General features: G+C 43.8%; 1 protein-coding gene across 5 annotated transcripts; it reads right to left on the reverse strand.

The window, feature by feature from the left end:
• Nucleotides 1-4: 4 nt before the first annotated feature.
• CUNH3orf52 (chromosome unknown C3orf52 homolog) lies at nt 5-18,480 on the reverse strand. Of its 5 annotated transcripts, none has more exons than XM_019525754.1 (8): nt 18,399-18,480; nt 17,907-18,093; nt 16,854-17,141; nt 12,666-12,786; nt 7,905-8,035; nt 5,226-5,296; nt 2,454-2,653; nt 5-646 (listed from the first exon to the last, which is right to left on the reverse strand). In XM_019525754.1, coding segments are annotated over exons 3-8 (666 nt in total). In that variant the 5' UTR covers nt 16,995-17,141; nt 17,907-18,093; nt 18,399-18,480; the 3' UTR covers nt 5-644. The 5 variants fall into 5 exon arrangements, with proteins under 5 accessions (XP_019381299.1, XP_019381298.1, XP_019381301.1 ...); XM_019525753.1 differs by having other exon boundaries at nt 16,854-17,181; XM_019525756.1 differs by lacking the exon at nt 17,907-18,093 and adding an exon at nt 18,156-18,294 and having other exon boundaries at nt 18,399-18,473.
• Between the last annotated feature and the right edge of the window lie 1,480 nt (nt 18,481-19,960).

The following is a 19,960-nucleotide window of genomic DNA, read 5'->3' on the forward strand; positions in this document are numbered from 1 at the left end:
GTTAACACACACACGAAGTCCATTAAAAAAATAAAATAATAATTTAATTTACATTTTCCAAACTTGCCAGGAATGGGTTTTGAGATCTATTTCAGAGTTACAGGTAAAATACAGGGGGAGAAGCAGGAAGGGTGATAGTCAACAAGAGAGAAGAGATGAAGGTGAGGTTGGGAATTAGACACAATGGGAAAAGCTTCATAGAAAGCAATCTTCTGGGATGAGCCAAGAAAATAATGTGACTATGAACAAAATCAGTTAAGGGCTGAGATTTAAAAAGCAGTGAGGTTATGACGGCAAGAACAAGGAACTGGGACCAGCAAAGGGACTTCTAAAGTGGATAAATGTGGTCAGGTGGCAGGCACGGTGCAAGATTTATTGCAATGAGCTTCAAATGGATTGAGAGATGTGCGACGTGAACATCAGGACAGTAATAAAAAAATAGGAAACTGCCATATCCCAGGAGTAAGAAATTGCTATAAATATGCTACATTCCTACGCACAGTCCGGCATCATGTATAGTATTTGCACATCACCACTTTTTCAGAAATGTTTCAGCACAACAAAATATCCATCAGGACATTAATAGATATGGCAAGCTCATCTCCTCAAGCGGTTGCAGGAGGCTAGGAGCTGCTCCATGGATTCTCTAAAACAAAAAACAATGTTACTTAGAATTAATTTTAAATAACCACCTCACTTCCTCTTAAATACTTCACATAATTTTTTTCTCACTACCACCACCTAACGAAGTGGACTCCAAGATTAGAATTCAAGAGTGCCTGGTCTCCAGTACCGCAGCAATACCCTTCTCCCTAGTGGCATTACACATAGGGTAATGTCACCACCTGAACTTATTCTGAAAACCATTAAAGGGAGGTAGATTTCCAGTTAACTGCTTTTGGTTCGTTTGAAAATCCCGTTCCATAGATAGGCACCAAGAAGAATGGAAAGCCCTGAAAGTGAGTCACTAGAAACTAGCTAGGAAAGCAGAAGAGTCTATAATTTGAACTAGACCACAGCTTGAGTGAGATGTTTTTAGAGTCTGGTCCGGGATTTTCCTCATTAAAAGAAACCTTTTTTACACCTCTGGACTTTTTAACAGTGCTTATACTCAGCTATAAAGGCCTTGTTACACCTTTGGATCAGTCACATGTGCAAGCCTGCAGGGGCCTGGTGGACTGAAAGGTAATCCCCCTCTCCCTTGCTCTGGGTCCCTGGGGTCCCCTCTGCTCCCCACCACCTCTCCCCCAGGGGTTCCTCCATTTCCAACGGTTACTTGTGGCCACATGCGGTCTGTCCCAAGGGAGCTGGCAGGAAAGGGTTAACTTGTCTGTCCCACTGAAGTGTCAGGCTGCTGCTCTTGTCTAAGCTGGGCCCAGCCAGAGAGCAGCCACAGAGGCAGAGCAGGCAGGTTAACCCTTCTCTGCCTGCTCCCCCAGAGCAGACTGCACAGGCAGCCTCAAGGAAATGGGGGGCAGAAGGCCAGTGTGCAGGGATCTGGGGTGCTGGAGAGGGTGAGGGGCAGTGACCCCAATCCGAGCCAGCAGGAAAAAGGGGGCAGGTGGGGTGTTTACAGCAAGGTGTAGCCTAGAGTGACCACACCTTAGTGTGACCTGAGCTGCGTAGCATGGATCAGAGATCATTCTGCCTTGGAGTGTCAACATTTTGAGATGGATAACCAGTGCTTAAATTTAGCTTCAGTTTGTAATGTGCAGACAATCTGGGTGTTCAGAGCTCCAAGACCCAAAACTGCCAAATAGCAAAGCCCTTAGGCAGGGCAAGCTGCTTCATTCAGGGTCTACAGCAAAACTTGAAGCTCACTAGATTTTTAGTTAATGCACGTACTCTTAACAGATGAGAAGCATGCTGCAATATAACAAGCTGAGAAACAGGACGGAAATCCAGCACTTGACTTCTGACAACACACACAAAACTCCTGTTTATAATACATTTTCCCCAACTATATCCGGCACTTCCAAACAAATGAAATATAATTAAGCAAGACAAATCATGTTCATTATTTCTTTGTAATAAGCTTTTTCTGCCCTCACACTCCATCATGGAAAAAAAACAATCATCATCATCTATTTGCTACTCCTCCCTTTTTCACTAGCATTTAAGCATTCAAAAAATCTTTTTTAATAAAAGCTTTTCTAACTAATTTCTAAACCCTAAAATTATCTGCCTGATATTAGTGCTGTGACCAAAGTAGCATAGAAATTTAGCTGAGTGTTGGCTGATAACACTAATTTCAGAACTCATTTGAGGACATAAGTTCCATTTGATACTATGAGACTGAAAATTTTAGAATAGTCTTAGTGTTTTGATGTGTGGAAATGTATTAGCTGACAAATCTCACCATCTTTCCGTAACTAATACTTCAAATTTAAGAGAGAAGAGGATGTACACATGCTATTTCTGGAAATACGTTCTTTGTAACATATGACACTTACAAGTTAGCGTGAGAGAATCTGGATCAAGCCTTATCTTTGTACAGTCAGATGCTCCCTTATCATAACTGTCTTCTTCATCAAGAATATTTTGACGCAAGACATTCATCACAAACTCTTTACTCATTGTGTACTTCATGAACTCCTCAGTCACTGGCGGTAAGGAGAATAGCAACTGATAGAATGCAGTGGCGTTTTCATCACTGAAAAACAAACAAAGCTCCATGGGTATATACACAAAATAGTCTAAGAACTAATGTCACCTGTCAGTCCTCAAGTGCAACTATTGTTGAGGCTAATAAGTTGTGCACATAGTGTGGAGATAATGAGAGAGATGCTCCCAAAGGTACAAAGGGTAAGTGGGCAAGTAGTGATACAGTCAGATGTTTGCAACATACTTGTGTTATAAACTGAAAACAGCAATAAAAGGAGAGGTGCTGGCAGCACACAATTTATTTTCATTAAGATCCCACAAACAGCTTTCCTGATAATGATACCTGACACAACCCATCAATGCATCTAATGCAAAATCTGGAGTGGATTGTTCAAATCACTGAACAATAGTCAACCTCTGGAGCAGACCTATTAGTTCAACGAGCTGGAATCAGTGCCTTATATTCTGTATATACAGTTTCTATGAAAGTGAACTTAGCATGGAGAAAGAGGAAGAGTGACACTAGCTTGTATGCAATGAACCACTTCACATTTGCTGATCTTCTTCTAACTGAAAGGACTACACACCACATCACACCGACCAAACAGACCTGCTCCATGCCTATGTCTAGAGTGCTCCTCTACAGTCATCTTCTCGTAAGACACAAACACTCGCTAGCTCACTCAAAAGGTTTTATCTTGGTCTGTACACTGCAATGCTATGCTGACTTGCATAGTTTAAACTACTTTCCTCAGTTTTTCTGTATTTTTCCAATCCATTTATTATGCCTTATGGCCTCCCGGCCCTCCTTCAGTTTCCTTGTTTGACATCACTTGGAAAGATTCTCCTTGGCTTCTCGCTTTCTGCCCCTTCGCTGTTCCTGCAGTTTCAGCTACCCGCAACTTAGAAAAGCTCAGAATCTCTTCCCAACCCCCAATTTCTTCCTTTTATTCCTTTCACTGTAAATCACAGACAGGCATCTTCCTTAATCTCCCACAAGTGCTAATCCTGTTAGCAGCAGCAGCAGCTCTACTACCTTCCCTTATCCTGCAAGTTCGGTTGCTGCCTCAGACAAAATTTCCAGGATATTCTGATCCTGCTTTTGTCCTATCACCACCACAATCCCTCCCTTACTCTCCATCTTGTGCAGCCATAACTCTCTCCAGAATGAAACCATCTGCCACCTTGATTACTGCCAATTCTCCTCGGCCCCAGCTTTTCCACCTTTCCTGTCAGCTTCCCCAGTCTATCTAAAGGCTTCTGTATTTCCCATCTCTCCCTGCTACCATGAAAAAGCCATTGAAAATATGGCAAAATAATGATTCTCTCATTACTTACATTGGCCTATTACGGGGGTGATCAGCCCCCAACCTGCAGGCCAAATCCAGCTCATGGGGCTCCCTATGGGCCAGGAAATTGGGCAGCAGGAGAACAGTAGCAATTAATGCTGACACCCTTCCCCTACTGCCAAATTCCCAAGCCCCAGGCCACTGGATCAGAGCTGGGCCACATCTCCTTCTCCCCCTGTGGCCAGGCCACATCCTCCCTCCCCTCTCCACGTGGCCAGGTTGGGGCCCAGCATGCCTGCAGGATCAGGCCACTGACTGGATCAGCATGCCTGCAGGCATCTGGCCTGCCAAGTGAAAAGGTGGAATACCACTGGCCTGTCATATCTTTATGCTCTTCTTGCCCCTCTCACGTAGAGAACACTTCATAAAACATACTGGCACACTTTGAGGAACCATATAAATAATGGATATTTAAAATCAAGCTATTCTGACTTCTAAGCCTATTTCTTACTTCTGCAAGTTTGATTAAACTAGCAGTCAAAATCCAAAGCAATATGGATAATATTTAGGAGGTATCAAAATATTTAAAAATTATTTTTTATCTACACACACCTTATCCCTTACAATATATCAGGCAAAATGTGATTAAGGTGCAATTTCACTGATTGGGTTGGTATTTCTTCTAGCAATAGTTATTTCACAAGTTTACACTGTTTTGTACGTCTGTCAGCTTCAATCCTCCTAATTTCTCCTCCCCATCCCCTCCCCATCCAATCCCCTTGGCTGCTACGTGCGTCAGGGAGTTTTTTAAGCCTCCGTCAGAGGCATTGGATATTGCCTGCAGTCAAGGCTGGGGATCTTGCCTGGGGTGTGCCAAATATCCTGCTGGGACTTAAGCCCAGAGGTTCCTGGTTAGAGGGTCTTGCCTTTGCTCAGGGTCAGGCTGATCACCATAGTCAGGAAGGAAATTTACCTTATGGTCAGACCGTTAAGGACTGTGGTGGGTTTTGCCTTCCTCTGTAGTGGGGGGCATGGCCCTTTTCCTAGGATCTCTTGAGAGTATATCAACAAAATGTACCGCAGTACAACATTGGCCACCATGTTCCCCCTGCTTTACCTGAGGCAGGTTAGGTGTTGTGTCAGTGTTGACTGTGTAGTATTGCTACGAAGTTAGACACTGTATTTGTAAAGGATGGTTTGGATGGGGATAATCCCGTCTCAGGCAGGGGGTTGGACTAAATGACCTATGCAGGTTCCTTTCAGTCATACTTCTCTACGGTTCTAAACAAAAATAAAAGTTTAAAGAAAATTCTGATGATGGGAATTCCGTACCTGAAGGAAACTACATGAGCAGAGACAAAATAGCGCCCCAGGGCTGGAGAGGAATTGTAGACATCTGTTAACTTGAAAAGAGAAAAAGGTTAGCTATTTTCCCTATTGAATCGCTTTCAATCTCCATGAAATAAAAGGACACATCCAGTTTTCAAAGTACTTTAAGAGAAAACATTGTAAGTACAGAAGTTTGACCCAAATCTCATTAGTCTAATTACAAAATCCATTTAGCTGCTCCTGGTTGGTTTTCATTTTCAATGTGTCAACTTAAATTGTTGGATTTATAAAATGATGTTCAACTAATTTAGAAAAAAAAAATCACTGGAACTCAGTTCAAGAATGAGAATCTCAAGAGCCTCCATACAGTCTTCGCAGAATCTATACAAGAAAGTAGGTAAAATACTTCCTTGAAAATAAAAGTAATGTCAGAACATCCTAGTTTCTGAAGCTCCCTGGAACTATGATGTCTAAACAAGCAAGTTAAAAGGTGATGTATAGCTTCACTGAATAAAACTGAATAAAATTCTGTAGTAAATGCAGAGCCTGTCTAAGTCCCAGGGAGACCAGTGTTTGCTGCGTACAAGGTCCTTAGGACACAAAGTTTAGGGTTATACATATCTTAAGAGATCACTGAAATGGAACTTATCCCCACTAACATCTGAGTTAAATTGTGTGTAGGGTGATTGTTGGTTAGCCTAGTCAGAGGAAGAATTCAGGGTGAATTAAAAGGCTATGAGCTTCAGGCCACCACCCACTGATAAAAGCAATCAGCAGTTAGAGCAGGGGTGAGCAATTATTTTGGGCAGAGGGCCTCTTACTGAGTTTTGGCAAGTCATTGAGGGCCGCATGACAGGCAGCCCAGGACAGATAAAATATTAATTTTCTAAAATTTTTAGGGGCCCCGCGGGCCAGATAGAATGGTCTGGCAGGCTGCATTTTTCCCACCCCTGAGTTAGATACTGTTATTACACAGTTTTCCATTAATTCATATGAATAGTGAAATAATTCCCTTCCACAGTACTTGAACAGATCTGTTGCATTTACTCAGCATAATTTTTGAGGAGCAATAGGCAAGGAAGAATTATAACAGTAAATCTGACATGTCAGTCATTAGGCTCTTACAAGAATTTTTAACCAGAAGGCTCACTTATTCTAATATAGGTAATCACTAGGGCTGTGCAAAATTTCCCTGGCATTTCATTTCGAAGCTGTTCCAATGCGTTTTGAGCTCAAAACAGTGAAATTAAAATGAAACAAAAGCCTTCAAAACAACTTCAAAATGAAACAAGGGCACTCAAAACATTTCAAAAGTTTTGAAACGTTTTGAGTTCCAGAGTCGGGCTTGCTTGGCTTCAGCGCCAGTCCCAGTCGGCAGCAGCAGTCTCCTGTCATCTGGCGCAGATCCGGGGGCCACACCCCCCGGGAGGATTCTGGCACAGTCCATAGCCCTCCCAGGGGTATGGGCCCCCAGATCTACATGCCAGTTGCAGCACCAATCTTCCCAGCACTTGGCACAGGCTGCGCCCAGCGTCTGCCCCAGCTGGCAGCAACAGCCTCTTGTCATCTGGCAGGCAGACTGAGAGCCCACCCGCATCCTTGGGAGGGCTGTGGGGCTGTGCTGGACTCCTCCTGGGGGTGTGGGCCCCCATCTGCCTGCTGAATGACAGGAAGCTGCTGCTGCCTGGGACCAGCGTTGGGCACAGCCCACACCCAGTGCGAGGAAGATTGGTGCTGCCACTGGCCCCAGGTAGCAGAACTAGCCTCCTGTCATCCAGCAGGCAGATCGGGGACCCATGCCCCCAGGAGGAGTCTGGCACAGCCTCCACAGCCCACCCAGGGGTGTGGGCAGGCCCCCGATCTGCCTGTCAAATGACAGGGGGTGCTGCTGCTGCGTGGGACCAGCGCTGGGCACAGCCCACACCCAGCGCCAGGAAGATTGGTGCTGCTGCTGGCCCCACGTGGCAGAACCAGCCTCCTGTCATCCAGCAGGCAGATTGGTGGGCCCACACCCCTGGGAGGAGTCTGCCAGAGCCCCTGCAGCCCTTCCAGGGGTGCAGGCCCCCAGATCTGCAAGCCAGATGACAGGAAGCTGCTGCTGCTGGCAAGTGACAGGACTTTTGCTTTTCAAAGACTTGAGGTGCAGTTTCCCAGAAACCTCTCCACCTATCTCCTTGAAACTTGACAGACTTCATGCCCTCAGAAGGGGCTACCAACCCTGCAAGATTAATCCAAATCAGGGATGAAATGACAAAATTTTAGGCATTTTCATGATTTCCCATTATAGCCTATGGGTGAAACGTCAAAACAGCAAAATATTTTCAATGAAATGAAACTGAACAGTGCTTTTGAAACTAAACAAAACTCAAAACAAAACACTCTTCCATTGAAATGAAGCAGAACAGTGGTGTTTTGCACAGCCCTAGTAACCAAACAGCCTAGTTCAAAACCACCTGCATTACTTTTACTCAGATGCTTAGAGATATGCAAATTGTTCACTAGATGGAGACCTTGCATCACATGAGAAAGAGAAAAGAACCTCAAGAACGCTTTGCTTTAGTAAACTGCTTGGATACAGGAGGGATCTAGAGGCAGTGTACAGGCACAATAATTACTCAAAGGGACCCACACTCCTGCATTATGGTCAGAATTATCCCTGATAGAAAGATAGTTAACACTTACCTTCTTTGTAAGATCTTCTGAGTAAGCAGTTCCAGCAGAACACCGTACTTTTAATGTTCCTGAAAAATTATGGTGATTTCCATGAGACACCAAGTCAGGATCCCAATATTCATCTTCATCTGTGTAAACCTCTATGTTTTAAAATGAGACAGAAGAGGAGCAAGATAAAAGTTCCTGTTGTCACAGATGGGTTGCAGACAAGCAACTTGTTTCTACACAGATTGTGAACTAACACAACGCAGGCAGGCTTATTTTGTAGAAGACACTCACATCCAGGATAAAGTTAGCCCTTGAAAAAGGTGTAGTGACTTGACCATGTCTCCCAGAATCTCTCTTCAATGCAAAAGAGCTTCCCTGCCCCCTAGTGGCCACGCTCTGTAACTGCTACTACTGCAGGCAACTAACTTGGAGGGTTGGTCATGTATCTTCTTTCTACAGAGTACATGGAGATAAATTACAGGGTAATAACTATGTTGTGTACCTGCCCTCATATAAAAATGATACTGTTTCACTCAATATCTAGCAACTGTTCAGCATGTTCACTGGATGGAACACTGACAAGTGGATCACTGGCTGTTATAGCCAGATTGGCAATGTATTTTTTCATGCTTAGAAAAAATATTTTCTACCACTTGTAATCTAGACCTGGCTCAAGGTTTACAGACTTTGTCTAGATGTAATCAAAAGTACTATTCCTTCTATACATTTTCCAAGGCTGCTTTTCCCTATTATTTTTCTGTATGAATATTTAAACTAGATTTAGAGAGAGGAAAAAAACCAGAGCATGATTGAGTGAGGTGCATGTTGCCACCGACTTCAAGCATTGTTTAATGCCCATCCTGATGGTAAGGCACTAAAACAAACACAGCTTCAGTGGAAGGATCCCAGTACAATTTAAATGCACAGCTGCCCAAGGCCAGAGGTCTCTGTGCACCTTACCCAAGGGCCTTTTTTACATGTACTCCAGGAGTTGTGGGGGGAAGGGGGATTTTAATTAGAGAAGCTTTAATTAAAGTTCCTGGAGTGCCTCATGTATCAGTGTCCCCGGATTTCAAAATGTCAGTGGGGATACTTTAAACCCCCACCACTATTCTGCACCCCCACCGCTATTTTGAAGCACAGGGATGCCGATACATGAGACACAGAGGCTGGCTGCAGTGTGCTAATTAGCATGCTCCAGCTGACTCGATTAATCGAGTCTGCTCCAGTGTGCTGTAATTACAGAACATTGGAGCAGCCTCCCAGCACATCTACAGGCATCCTAAGAGTCTGTACAAATTCAAGTATAGTAAAGTCCTTATTTACAACTAACAATAACCCACTGTTCAACCTAGCACCTTTGATAAATCAACACCCAAAACTGCAGTCTTTCCATCACAAAACTAAAGACAGGTCACAGCATGATGTCATAGGTCTCACCTGATTTGAGAGACATATACTCTTAGGCTAAGGATAGAAGTTACGTAAGCTGGTTTAAGTGATTGGACTCTGGTTCAAATCTGTAACAGAACAGAAGTTCAGTACACATAAACTGCTTTCAAAATGGCCAAAACTGGTTGAAGATAAACCTGGCTGGATGCAGTATCAGACTTAACTGATTTAGGTTAAACCAGTTTAAGGAACTTCTGTCTCAGATCCCCTCCTAACTCAAATTAACTCATGATCTCCTAGTATGTCAGGATGCTTTCCAGCTGTGGGCTGTGCTGCCTACTCCATGGCTGGCCCTGCCCCCAGCTGTCACAGAGCTGTGGTAGCCAGAACAAGAGGGGTTAAATCAAAAAATATATTCTCTTGGAAGCATCTGGTAATTGTCTAAGCAGTTAAGATTAACTAATGCAAAGCTTGTAAGTTTGCAACCTGCAAGTGGAATTTGTCTGTCACAATTTAACCAAAGTGTTAAATCTAACTGTTTGCACTGATCATGGGACCACTGAGCCCCAAAAATAAGGAGAGGTAGAAGATTAGCTCATCTAACAAGTTTTTTAAAGGTCAGGACATAACAAGATCTGACCACCTAATATAATCAGCACATTCCAAGGAATCCAGGAATAAGAAACTAAGGGCAGAGTAATGCTAATTGCAAACCTCAAAGTAATGTGGTATAATTGCTTATTGGGTAAACCCAAGTTCAGGCAGTAAACTTTCATGATAATTTCTAATACCTTTTGATCCCATAGGGTAACAGCTATAGGGCAAGATTGTGAGTGGCTCTAAAGCCAAGAGATTAGCAAAAGATAAGGTATAAAGAAGGACATATGTCAGGTGACCAGCATGAAGGACAGGACAGAAGGACCATCGCTGTACCAAGACTGGAGCATGGACTCCCAGCATGAGTGAGGACCGGATCCTGACCAAGGGACCTTCCCGGTGACCCCTCGAACAGCATTGATTGGGGATCCTTAACTTCGCTGGAACAACTTGGCGCGCACCTGGCATAGAGGGACTGCTGATAAGTTGCCAACCCCATGTGGGAACTCCTTGTCATTCTGTCTATCTATTGTTATTATTCACTATTAGCTCTTTATTACTGTACTATCTGTTTGTCACATTAACCTTTCTGTTAACTGTTGTATGTTAAGCTATAAGTAAATTTGCCTCTACTTCACTCCCGACTCACCTCCACGATCCCGAACCCAGCAGCCTCACAGCTGATATACTCACAGCGCCTAGCCAGCCTGTCACAGAGCTGAAGCATTAAAGCCTCTGCTCCCCAGCCTGCTTCCCGCTTGTGTCTGTTAGCTTGGCAGGTTGGGGGCCAGAGAAACAGACTCCCAGGACCTTCTAGCCCCAGGCTGTACAGCAAAGGGAAGAAAAGCCCCTGTGGTGGGGACTTTTTGCTCCTTCCCTTGCAGGCCAGCCACCTGGGCTGGGATCAGCTTAGCCCTGCCCTCTCCCCAGCCTCCACCTCCTAGAAGTGGAGAACACATCCCGCCCTGCTCCCACCTGGCAGTCTCCTCACCAGGGTGCTTTTCACCCACTCCCTCCCTGCAGCTTAGAGCCAGGCTGGGATTGGCTCAGCCCAGCCTCCTCCTTAGCTGTCTACCTGCTCAGACAGGCAGGGGGGAAGGTGAGGTGGGAACACACTCCCCTAGGTGAGGTCTGCCCAGCATGGGGAGGAAGCACTCACTGGGGGGCTTTTCACCTCCCCTACCCTACAGCTTGAGCCAGGCTGAGATCATAGCAGCTCCTCCGCTTCTTCAGTCATCCACCTCTAAGGGACATTGGGGGTGGGGGGAGGAAATGCATTGCCCCCATCTGCTCCAGCCTCCCCAGCCAAGGTCTGTCCAACATGAGGGGGGAAGCAACCACTTTTGCCCCTCCCTGCCCCACCCCTGCAGCTTCAGCCAGGCTGGGATCATCTCAGCCCTGCTCCTTCCCCAACCACCTGCCTCCAAGCAGTGGTTTGCACATGCTGCCCTCCTCCCCCACCCCTTTCAGTCAGATGACTGGGAAAGGGGCAGGGCTGGGGTGATCCTATCTTGGCCTGAGCTGCAGGGTAGGGTCCTGAAACCCCCACAGTGGGTGCTTTCTCCCCCATGCCATGCAGACCCTGGCTGGCAGGGCTGGTGCCAGGCGGAGAAGGGTGAATTCCCATGCCCCCCCACACACTTCTCAGAAGGGAAGGGGCAGAGTTGGGGTGATCCCACGCAGTTCTGATCTGGAGGGCAGGTAAAAAGACCTCCAGTGGGGGCTTTCCCCAACACCCCAAAGACACTGGTTGCCAATCCATCCTGGGCTGCCACTGAGCTAGGTTCAGGAACACTAAGCAACCTGATCATGAGGGGTGGTGCACATGACTGCCCCCAGGCTCCTGGCCTGGACCAGTATAGGCTTCTGGGTGTCTTGGCCACCCAGGATAGGGACAGACGTTACACATAAACCAGTTTAAGTGATCAGAAACCAATTTAAACTGTAACAGAACAGAAGCTCAGTGCACATAAACCAGTTTCAAACTGTCTGATTGAATGCAGTATTAGACTTAACTGATTTAGGTCAAAATGGTTTATGAAACTTCTATCCCAGACCCCTTCTTGGTTCAAGTTAAATCACAGTCCCCCAGCATGCTTTGCAGCCCTGGGTGGGCTGTGCTGTCTGTTCCAGAGACCAGGGCTGCCCCACCCCTCTGCTCCCTAGCTGGTGCAGTGAGGACTGGGTGACAAGGGGGTGGGGGGCATCAAGCCTGGCTGGGGATGCAGCCCAGTCTACAGAGGTGGGAACTATCCCCCGGGCAAACCCCAGCTGGAGTCTGAGGCCAGGGAGGGGATTTAAACATCCTTTCCCCTGCTCAAACTTACTGTTGACTGCAACTGTGGATTACAAATCCCAGAGGCACCTGGAAGCAGGAAGAGGAAGTGATGAGCAACCCTGCAGAGTTCTGCTGTCATGCTGCTGCACTGCAAATCCAAAAGACCTCAGGGGTATGAGGAAGAAGAAGTGAACACAGCCAGAGAGCCATGCTCTAGCACCCCCCAGGGTTCTGGCCTGAGCCACTGCAGGCATGTGGCTGCATTTCCTGAATTAAAGGTAAATGTCTGTTCACTTCTATTTCAATTTAGTCTGTGCAGTTTAGTCTAATGTGTAGAGATTGAACTGATTCAACCTTGGGCTTTTTGACTGTCTGTACCTAGCCCCAGACACTGAACATCAGTTCAGTTTGTTATCAGTTCAATCTATACAGCTTAGAAAAAACTGTGAAGATTGAATCAATTTTGTCGTGGGTCTTTTGAATCTCTGTTCTTAGCCCCCATGTAATGTACATACCTGAATAAAGAATTAAGCTGAAGGTAATCAATAGGATGATCACTAGAAAAACTGCCAGTATAAGCATCCACAGCTTACATTTCCAGAAAACTTCTTGTCTACATGGTCTCCAGATGCTTTCCTAGTCACACAAAGAATAAAAAGGAAATTTATATTAACAAATAAAGATGGGAGAACTGCCCCCCAAACAAAGCATTACCTGTTTTCAAATTTTAATCTATCTAGCTCTGCATTTTCACTGTGCCTTTTCTTATTCACTCAAGGGTATCAAAGCACTTCCAAAATTATAGACCTAGCTCTATCTTAATAAAAAGATGGCCAAATTCATGCATCCAAGGTCACACAGTAGCAAAACCAATTAATAGAAGAACCGGCCTAGCCTTCTTTTTAACTGAAATCTGAAAACCAGGAGCTGTTGTGTACTATTTAGTCAACTGTCAAATGTGTAGGTTTGTTTCTACAAAAGGCAGACCTGCACCTTTGTACCTTTTCAACCAAATGTTCAATTTTAACCTGATTCAGCTAAGTTATTTCAAAAGGTTGCATAAATACACTTGGCACATCCATACAAGCACAAACATGCAGTATGTGGTGCCACAGAACCATCTGCAGCACCCACATCACGCATGATGTTCAGCACAGGGAAGTTGGGGTTTTTTTGGTGTGGGTTTTTTGAACACAGGATCTCCTAGGTCAAAAAAAAGTGGGGCTGTGCATATAGCAGCAGAGCATGCCACCCAAAACTGGAGCCTGGCTGACCAGAGCCGGGCTCCAACTACTGGCCAGGCTTTCTGCTGCAGGAGTGCCACAGCTACAGCTGCCAGAGGCCTCCAGTATACCAGGTAAGGCTGCTGGGGTCAGCACAGTTGCTGACCCCAGCCTCCCCTACCTCACCCAGGGTAACCTGCCATGTACCAGAGCACGTGTGGCACAGGCGTCCTCTGGGAATAAGTAGCAGCCTTGTGCCACTGCTACTTGTCCCTGGGGGAAACACACTTTCCCAGTTGTCTGGATGCACCCACTCATCTTAAATGAAATAGGTTTAACTTAAATACACCTGCATGGGTGGAAGATCAGTTTTATTAAATACCTTTAATATAAATCTGTCTGGTGAGAGTTACTGCCTTGATAAAAAGTCTAAGTTCTTTGAACCATTATAACTAATGTGAAAAAGGTGGAAAACTATAGGCAGATCAGGGATTTGATCAGGGATTCACAGAAGTCACCAGGAAACTCAGGTCTTGCAGATCTTAGTTACCTGCATAATGGATACCTATTATAGGAGTTTACAAAGTCTGAAGGATGCAGCTATTTGGCAGTTATTCAGTTAGCTACCCCTCCCGCAAACACTGCAAGCTACCCTAAAACAAGAGTACTCATGTATCATAGAATCTTTCTAATGGTGAGTACGTATAACAGCTCAATGGGCAACAGTGCTCAGCACACAATGTCCACTTGTTAAATACCTTTAAGTATAGCTGTTTGGTTTAAATACTTTACAGGCTGTGAGGGATAACATCTAAAAGCTTCCTGGTTTCCTAGGATCAGCAATAATCAGCAGTGGTATTGTACATTTCACAGCATTTCTGAGTTTCTTGAACCACACCATATAGCCTGCTGCAGTTTACAGACTCCACAAGCTGCCTCTTGAGTGTTTGTCTAGTCTGGTATATTAAGGAGGAGGAGTTTACAAAAGAATTCACAACCTAACTAAAACATTAGGCCACAGCGTTTTCAAATATAAACACAGAGAGCAAATAATTCTAAGTTAACCTCTCTGTTTTCTAAAATAGAGTAGTATGTACTAAACCTTGCTCAGAAAAATGCCTTTTTTTTCCTTTTTTTTTTTTTTAAGTTTTAGGGGGTTTGGTTGTAGCCATGTTGGTCTAAGGACATAGGCACGCAAGGTTCTTTTGGCAGATATGGTATCTTTGATTAGACTAACTAAATAGTTGGAAAAAAGTTCTTTGCGACCTTTTGGGCACAAATACCCTTCTTCAGGCATTGGGAGACTCTGCTGTTGTTCTGAGTTCTCCAAGGTAGAAAAGAAGCTAGAAGTGTGACAAGAAGCCTGTGAAAATGAAAATGGGTGAAAGTTCAAAAGACTTCATAGATTTCATAGACATTAGGGCTGGAAGAGTTCCCATTAGGGATCATCAGGTCCATCCCCCTGCCCCAAGGGGCAGGAAGTCAGCTACAATGGGTAGAGATAGGAGGGGAGAGGGGAGGAGGGGAATGTAATGCAAATGGTAAGCTTCAGGCAGGTACCTGCTGAATCAGATGTCAGGCAGGTTGTCATGTGTCATAAATCCAATGTCTATATTAAGTCCATGATTTTTTGTATCCAGTAGATTTATGCAGTGAAGTTTGTAGGCTTGTCAACAAAAGGTGTTTTGTAAATTCCCTTTGCGGATTATAACTGAAAGATTGGAGAGGGAATGATTGTCTTGTGAGACGTGTATACGCACAGGTAACTGGATGTTTTTATTTTTGATGGATTTTCCATGTGTTCATTTTGGTACGCAGGTCTAATTTCTCAGTTCTAATCCCAAAGGGAATTTACAAAGCACCTTTCACAGATGAACCTATTGGGATAGGAAGTTGGGATAGGAGTTTGTAAAAAATAAAAACAAATAACAACAAACGTTTACAGATAGATTCACACCACTGGATGAATTAAGATTTGGTAGGTTTTCCCTTTTTAGGAAAGAGCTTCAAGAATAAGGAGAAAATGAGTGGGGCATGCTATAGTGCATATTTACCTGGAGGATATAATATTTTAATTTGAACATTTAAGTACGCAGCTGAATTTAACACTGAAAATTAATAGGAGTTTGGTTTTTAAAGAAAGTCAAGAGAGCTTTCAAATCAATACTTTGCACCCATGTCTCATGTTTTATCTGCCAATTATATTTACTAATTGTTGCTTAAAATAATTCTGTAAAGTCAACAGGCATACTTCCCATTTTAAGTTTGGGGAAACTAATGAAAACACTTGCCCAAGGACAGAATTTCTACTTTAGTTTCCAGCCATTTGCTAAAGCCATTACAAAAATGCTGCTTCCACTAAACATGTGTACACCAACATGACCTCAGGTACGCACTCAGATCTGACCCCTCCCTACAAAACAAACACACACCCTCTGCTTATGAGAAATTGATGCGTCAGAGCTCTAGGTGAGGAGTGGCTGTGGAAAGTTTTGCAAAGCTTTCAAGTCAGATACACTGGAGCAGATCAATATGCAAAATGCCCAAGAAGGAGCCAGGAGTAATAGAATCCACAACAATATATATTATTAGTCTGCTGACTAACCAATTGTTCAGTGGAGTTAAGGCCATATACATTCAAACAAAACCTTACTTGCAGTAGTCTGATAGGTAAGGGACCCAGACTGGGATTTAAAAACCTGGATTAAAATTTGGCTGTCACAGCCTGAGAGAGATTGTTTTTCACCCAAACTGAAGCCTGGGGGTCACAGAAACTTCTCAGTCTCATCATACAAATTGATAAACTCTGTAGCACCTGCAAGCTGTGACCACAGACAAGGCCAGTCTAGAAATCTGCTGTGCTGTTATTTGGACAAATATAAATACATTTATATTTTGTTTGGTGATGGGTTTTATCAACTGATATTGATCATCTCTAATTGTCATTGCTTCCAGTTCCATACAGAACATTAAGTTGTATACTAAAGGACAATCAATAAGTAATTTAGACCCAAATATGATTTACATTGTGGGAGAGGACAAATTCTTAAAAAATCCCACTATTAATGTCTTTTCCTGGTATTCTATTTCTAAGCGTAAAAATGGTTTGAATTTCAATATCCCTTTCACGTATGCAATGCAAGACCACATCAGAAAAGGAAAGTGAAACTAATAAAATAAATGGGCTGCTTTCCCTTCGCTCAGGAAAAATGACAAAAGAACTTTGTTCTCAAAATCCTGCTGCCATCCTAGCAGGTGTTATTAACAGAGGTGAGAAAAAAAACAAAACTAAGCCTCAAAACCTTGCTTTTAAAGTATAAGAAAACATTTAGAGAGGCAAGTGGCATTTAAACATAAGTGAACAAAAAATGTTATGAAATAGTTTTACAAAAAGCTCCCATGACCCTGAAATGCTCCTTTACTTCATTTCCTCTGCTTAGGTAACGACTTTATAAGCAAAAATCAAATGACAAATCCTACCTTACTTTTTGTAGATTCTTCAGGTTTAAGTGGGTCCTTACTTTTTGCCTCATCATCATCTTCATTCAGTTCTTCTCTTGCTTCTTGTAATTCAATAACCTGATAATCCTGCCCAGGAACATGGTCATTCACAGTGTCCATGTCACTGTGAGAAACTGACTTTAAGGCAAGTCCTGAGAAAATCTCACTTCTTGTTATGGTCACGGTTATCTCAGTATCTGTTTAGCAAGGAGGTTTGACGCATTGACAGCGAGGTTAGCATAGTTAAACAGGCAAGGGATATCGCAACTATGACAAACAAGGGGAAATCCATCTGTGAGTGTACTCTCTGCAAAGGAAAGGGATGGGACAAAAGTCTTGACTCTGGAAACAGGCTCCCATTCTCTAGATGTGCAATACAAGATTTTCCAGTTTGGCTACCTCACTACATCAGCCCTCAGCAAGCATGAGCAGGCAAGTGACCCTGGGGCAAGAGAGTGTTCCCTGATAAAACAACCAAGAAATACTAAAACAAATACAGTTTGTATTCCCAGCATCCACCACCCCACAACAGGACAAGCAAGCAAAATCCTCTCTGTGTCACAAGCATCAGTTACTGGAGTGCACACATTTGATATCCCGCTTGTACAAGGTAAGTTGACTGAAGAGTCATACTGTGCTTCATGTTACTTAATCTTAGACCAGAGATGCCCTTTGCTGTCACAGACCCCATTAGAAGGCTGCCATGGGGAGCATGCGTTTGGAGACAGGAGGGCTCAGAATTTGACCTTGACAAGGCTCAAGACCATCAGTTTACCTACATAAGTAAACTACTGTAAAAGAAGGTAGGATGCATATCTACAGCATAATGGCTGCTCCATCATGTGAAACCTCAGGTCGCAGCACCTTTGGGCTACACAACTGAACCCAGCTCCCAAGTCCCCTGTTTTTTTTCTCACCATGTCAAGGTGCTCTCTGTGCACCCCCACTCCCTTTTTTCCCCAGACCTTCCTTTCCTTCAATGCCAGTTTGGTATGCCATGAGTATTTCTTTTTTCTCCTCTCTCCAAAATACCTTTCTTCCACATGGCTGAAAAAAAGTTTGGCAGAGGGCTGGTGCTTACTCTTATGTTCAGTCTCTCTGAAGGTCCCCTCCACACTCAAGTGTGGGGGGGAGTTAGTGCATGAGAAGGAAGTTAGGAAGAAGAGAAGTTTCTTTCACCCACTTCTCCCTTCCCCCTACTGGCTAAACATCCAGCTCACTGCAGGTAGAGCAGAAGTAATGTTAAGTATTAATGGCTTTTCCAACTTCCATCACACTTACAATATAGTTATGTCCACTGATTCTTTCAAAATCAAGATTCCTGGTTTTCAGGGATCAGCTTTCAAAGCTAGCTACACACCCATCCATCCATCCATCCAGTCATACAGCTGCCATCAAGCTTGATTGTAGTCTTGCTTTCCTTGTCCAAAACCAGAAAGACCCTTTAAATTTATGCACATCCTTTTCCCTTAAATGATGTCAAAGAGCTCAGCAGAAGAACAAAGTGCAAGTTATATGTCTTACTTTAGGATGTTGATTCAGGTCATTTCTACCTGAAATGGTCTCCTGGAACGTTTTGGTACTGCTGTCAGATCTGAGTTGCTTAATCCAGTGACTAGTTAGAAATCCAGTTCCAGTGAAATAGGAAAGGTGACCTGCTTAACATCTTTCAATCATTAACTTGTGTAAACTTTATTAAGGTTGACTTTATATTTCTCTCATCCAACAAGATGGAAGTTAATTCTTTCCACAACTGGAGAGAGACAGGCTTGCATACGAATTTCTGAAGCCAAATATGTTCCTTGGTTATGTTTCGACCAAGATCCATGCTTTGTGGTCCATAAACTATGAAAGGAATGACCTGAAACCATTAACCTAACAACCCCTCCCCTCCATTTCAAAGGAAACCGAGAACTGAAACTGAACTTTGTCATCCAGGTCTGTGATTAACCTACACCATAAGACAAGAGCCTTGTTACAACCTTACAAAAACAAAGAGACTCTACGCTGCCAGTGCACCTCTGAGTATTCCAAGAATTCAGACTACACATTTGTAGTGGTACAGAAAAACCAAAAGACTTAAATCACTGCATTTTCATAAAGTTTATTTATTAAAACATAGGAAGGAAGGAAGTGATAAACTATTCAAGAAGAAGAAATACATTAGTTAGATAATTTTACGATTTTTGATACCTTTAAAGTTTAGAAAATTGGGGGGGGTCATATTTGGTGTAAAATTGAAGGAAAAGCAACACACACTTTAATATGTCAACTATATTAAAATCAGTCTTAGACACTGGGATTATGTACTAACCACAATATGATTAGAACTCCTATCCAGTACTTGCACAAAATTTACAAAAGATACCATGCACAAAATATACTGTAACACAAGTCAGATTGTAGAAATGAGTTTAAGAAGAAATAAGAGAGACAACAAAGATGAATGAGATACTGAGTGAGATTTTTAAAGCTGTCTAAGAGGGTTAGATAAATCTGTTGATAAAATTAATGAACTTAACATCTTCTGGACAGGTTTGGACACTGTGAACTAGGACTTTTATACGGATATTAGTAATGGACAAAAAAAGATTGTGATCAATTGGGTACATAGAAAACTACTAGAGGTGCACCAATATATCAGCCTATATTGTATCAGCACCGATAAAAGGAAAATTGACATTATTAGCAATCACCTTTTTTTGGCCGGTGCAGCTGATAATGTCATCAATAAAAGCCATGTGCACGTGCGCACCTGCAGCACGCAAGCAGCCAGGAATGCAGCCCAGCAGCTTGGAGAACAGCATCTGGCCAGTAAGTCTATGGGGAAAGAAGGGGCATGGGGGTACAGATCGAGGCCCCCACAGTGAGGGAGGGAGTGGGGCTGGGGCAGGTGCTGCCCAGCTGGGGCAGGGTGGAGTGGGGTGTGGGACTGAGCTGTGGGTAGCTCCCCCAGGGAGGGAGGGCTCTCTGCTGCTGTACATACCCCTGGGGGAGGCATAGGGGGAATGTGCCCCCTGGATTGTGCTCAGGGTAAGGGTGGGCTGCAGGCTGCGGGCTGCGCTGGCCTCTTCCTGGTGCGGGCA

This window comes from Gavialis gangeticus, unplaced genomic scaffold (assembly GCF_001723915.1).
Source record: "Gavialis gangeticus isolate Ggan-Ray unplaced genomic scaffold, GavGan_comp1, whole genome shotgun sequence".
In the NCBI taxonomy this organism is placed as follows: domain Eukaryota; kingdom Metazoa; phylum Chordata; order Crocodylia; family Gavialidae; genus Gavialis; species Gavialis gangeticus.

Excerpts from the sequence above, each read along its gene's own strand:
- CUNH3orf52 (XM_019525754.1), bottom strand. The coding sequence starts at position 16,994 with ATGGACACTGTGAATGACCATGTTCCTGGGCAGGATTATCAGGTTATT. Across the intron at positions 12,787-16,853 it reads AAGAATCTACAAAAAGTAAG|GAAAGCATCTGGAGACCATG; the intron begins GTAGGATTTGTC and ends TTGTGTGACTAG. Across the intron at positions 8,036-12,665 it reads CAGCTTAATTCTTTATTCAG|AGGTTTACACAGATGAAGAT; the intron begins GTATGTACATTA and ends TTTAAAACATAG.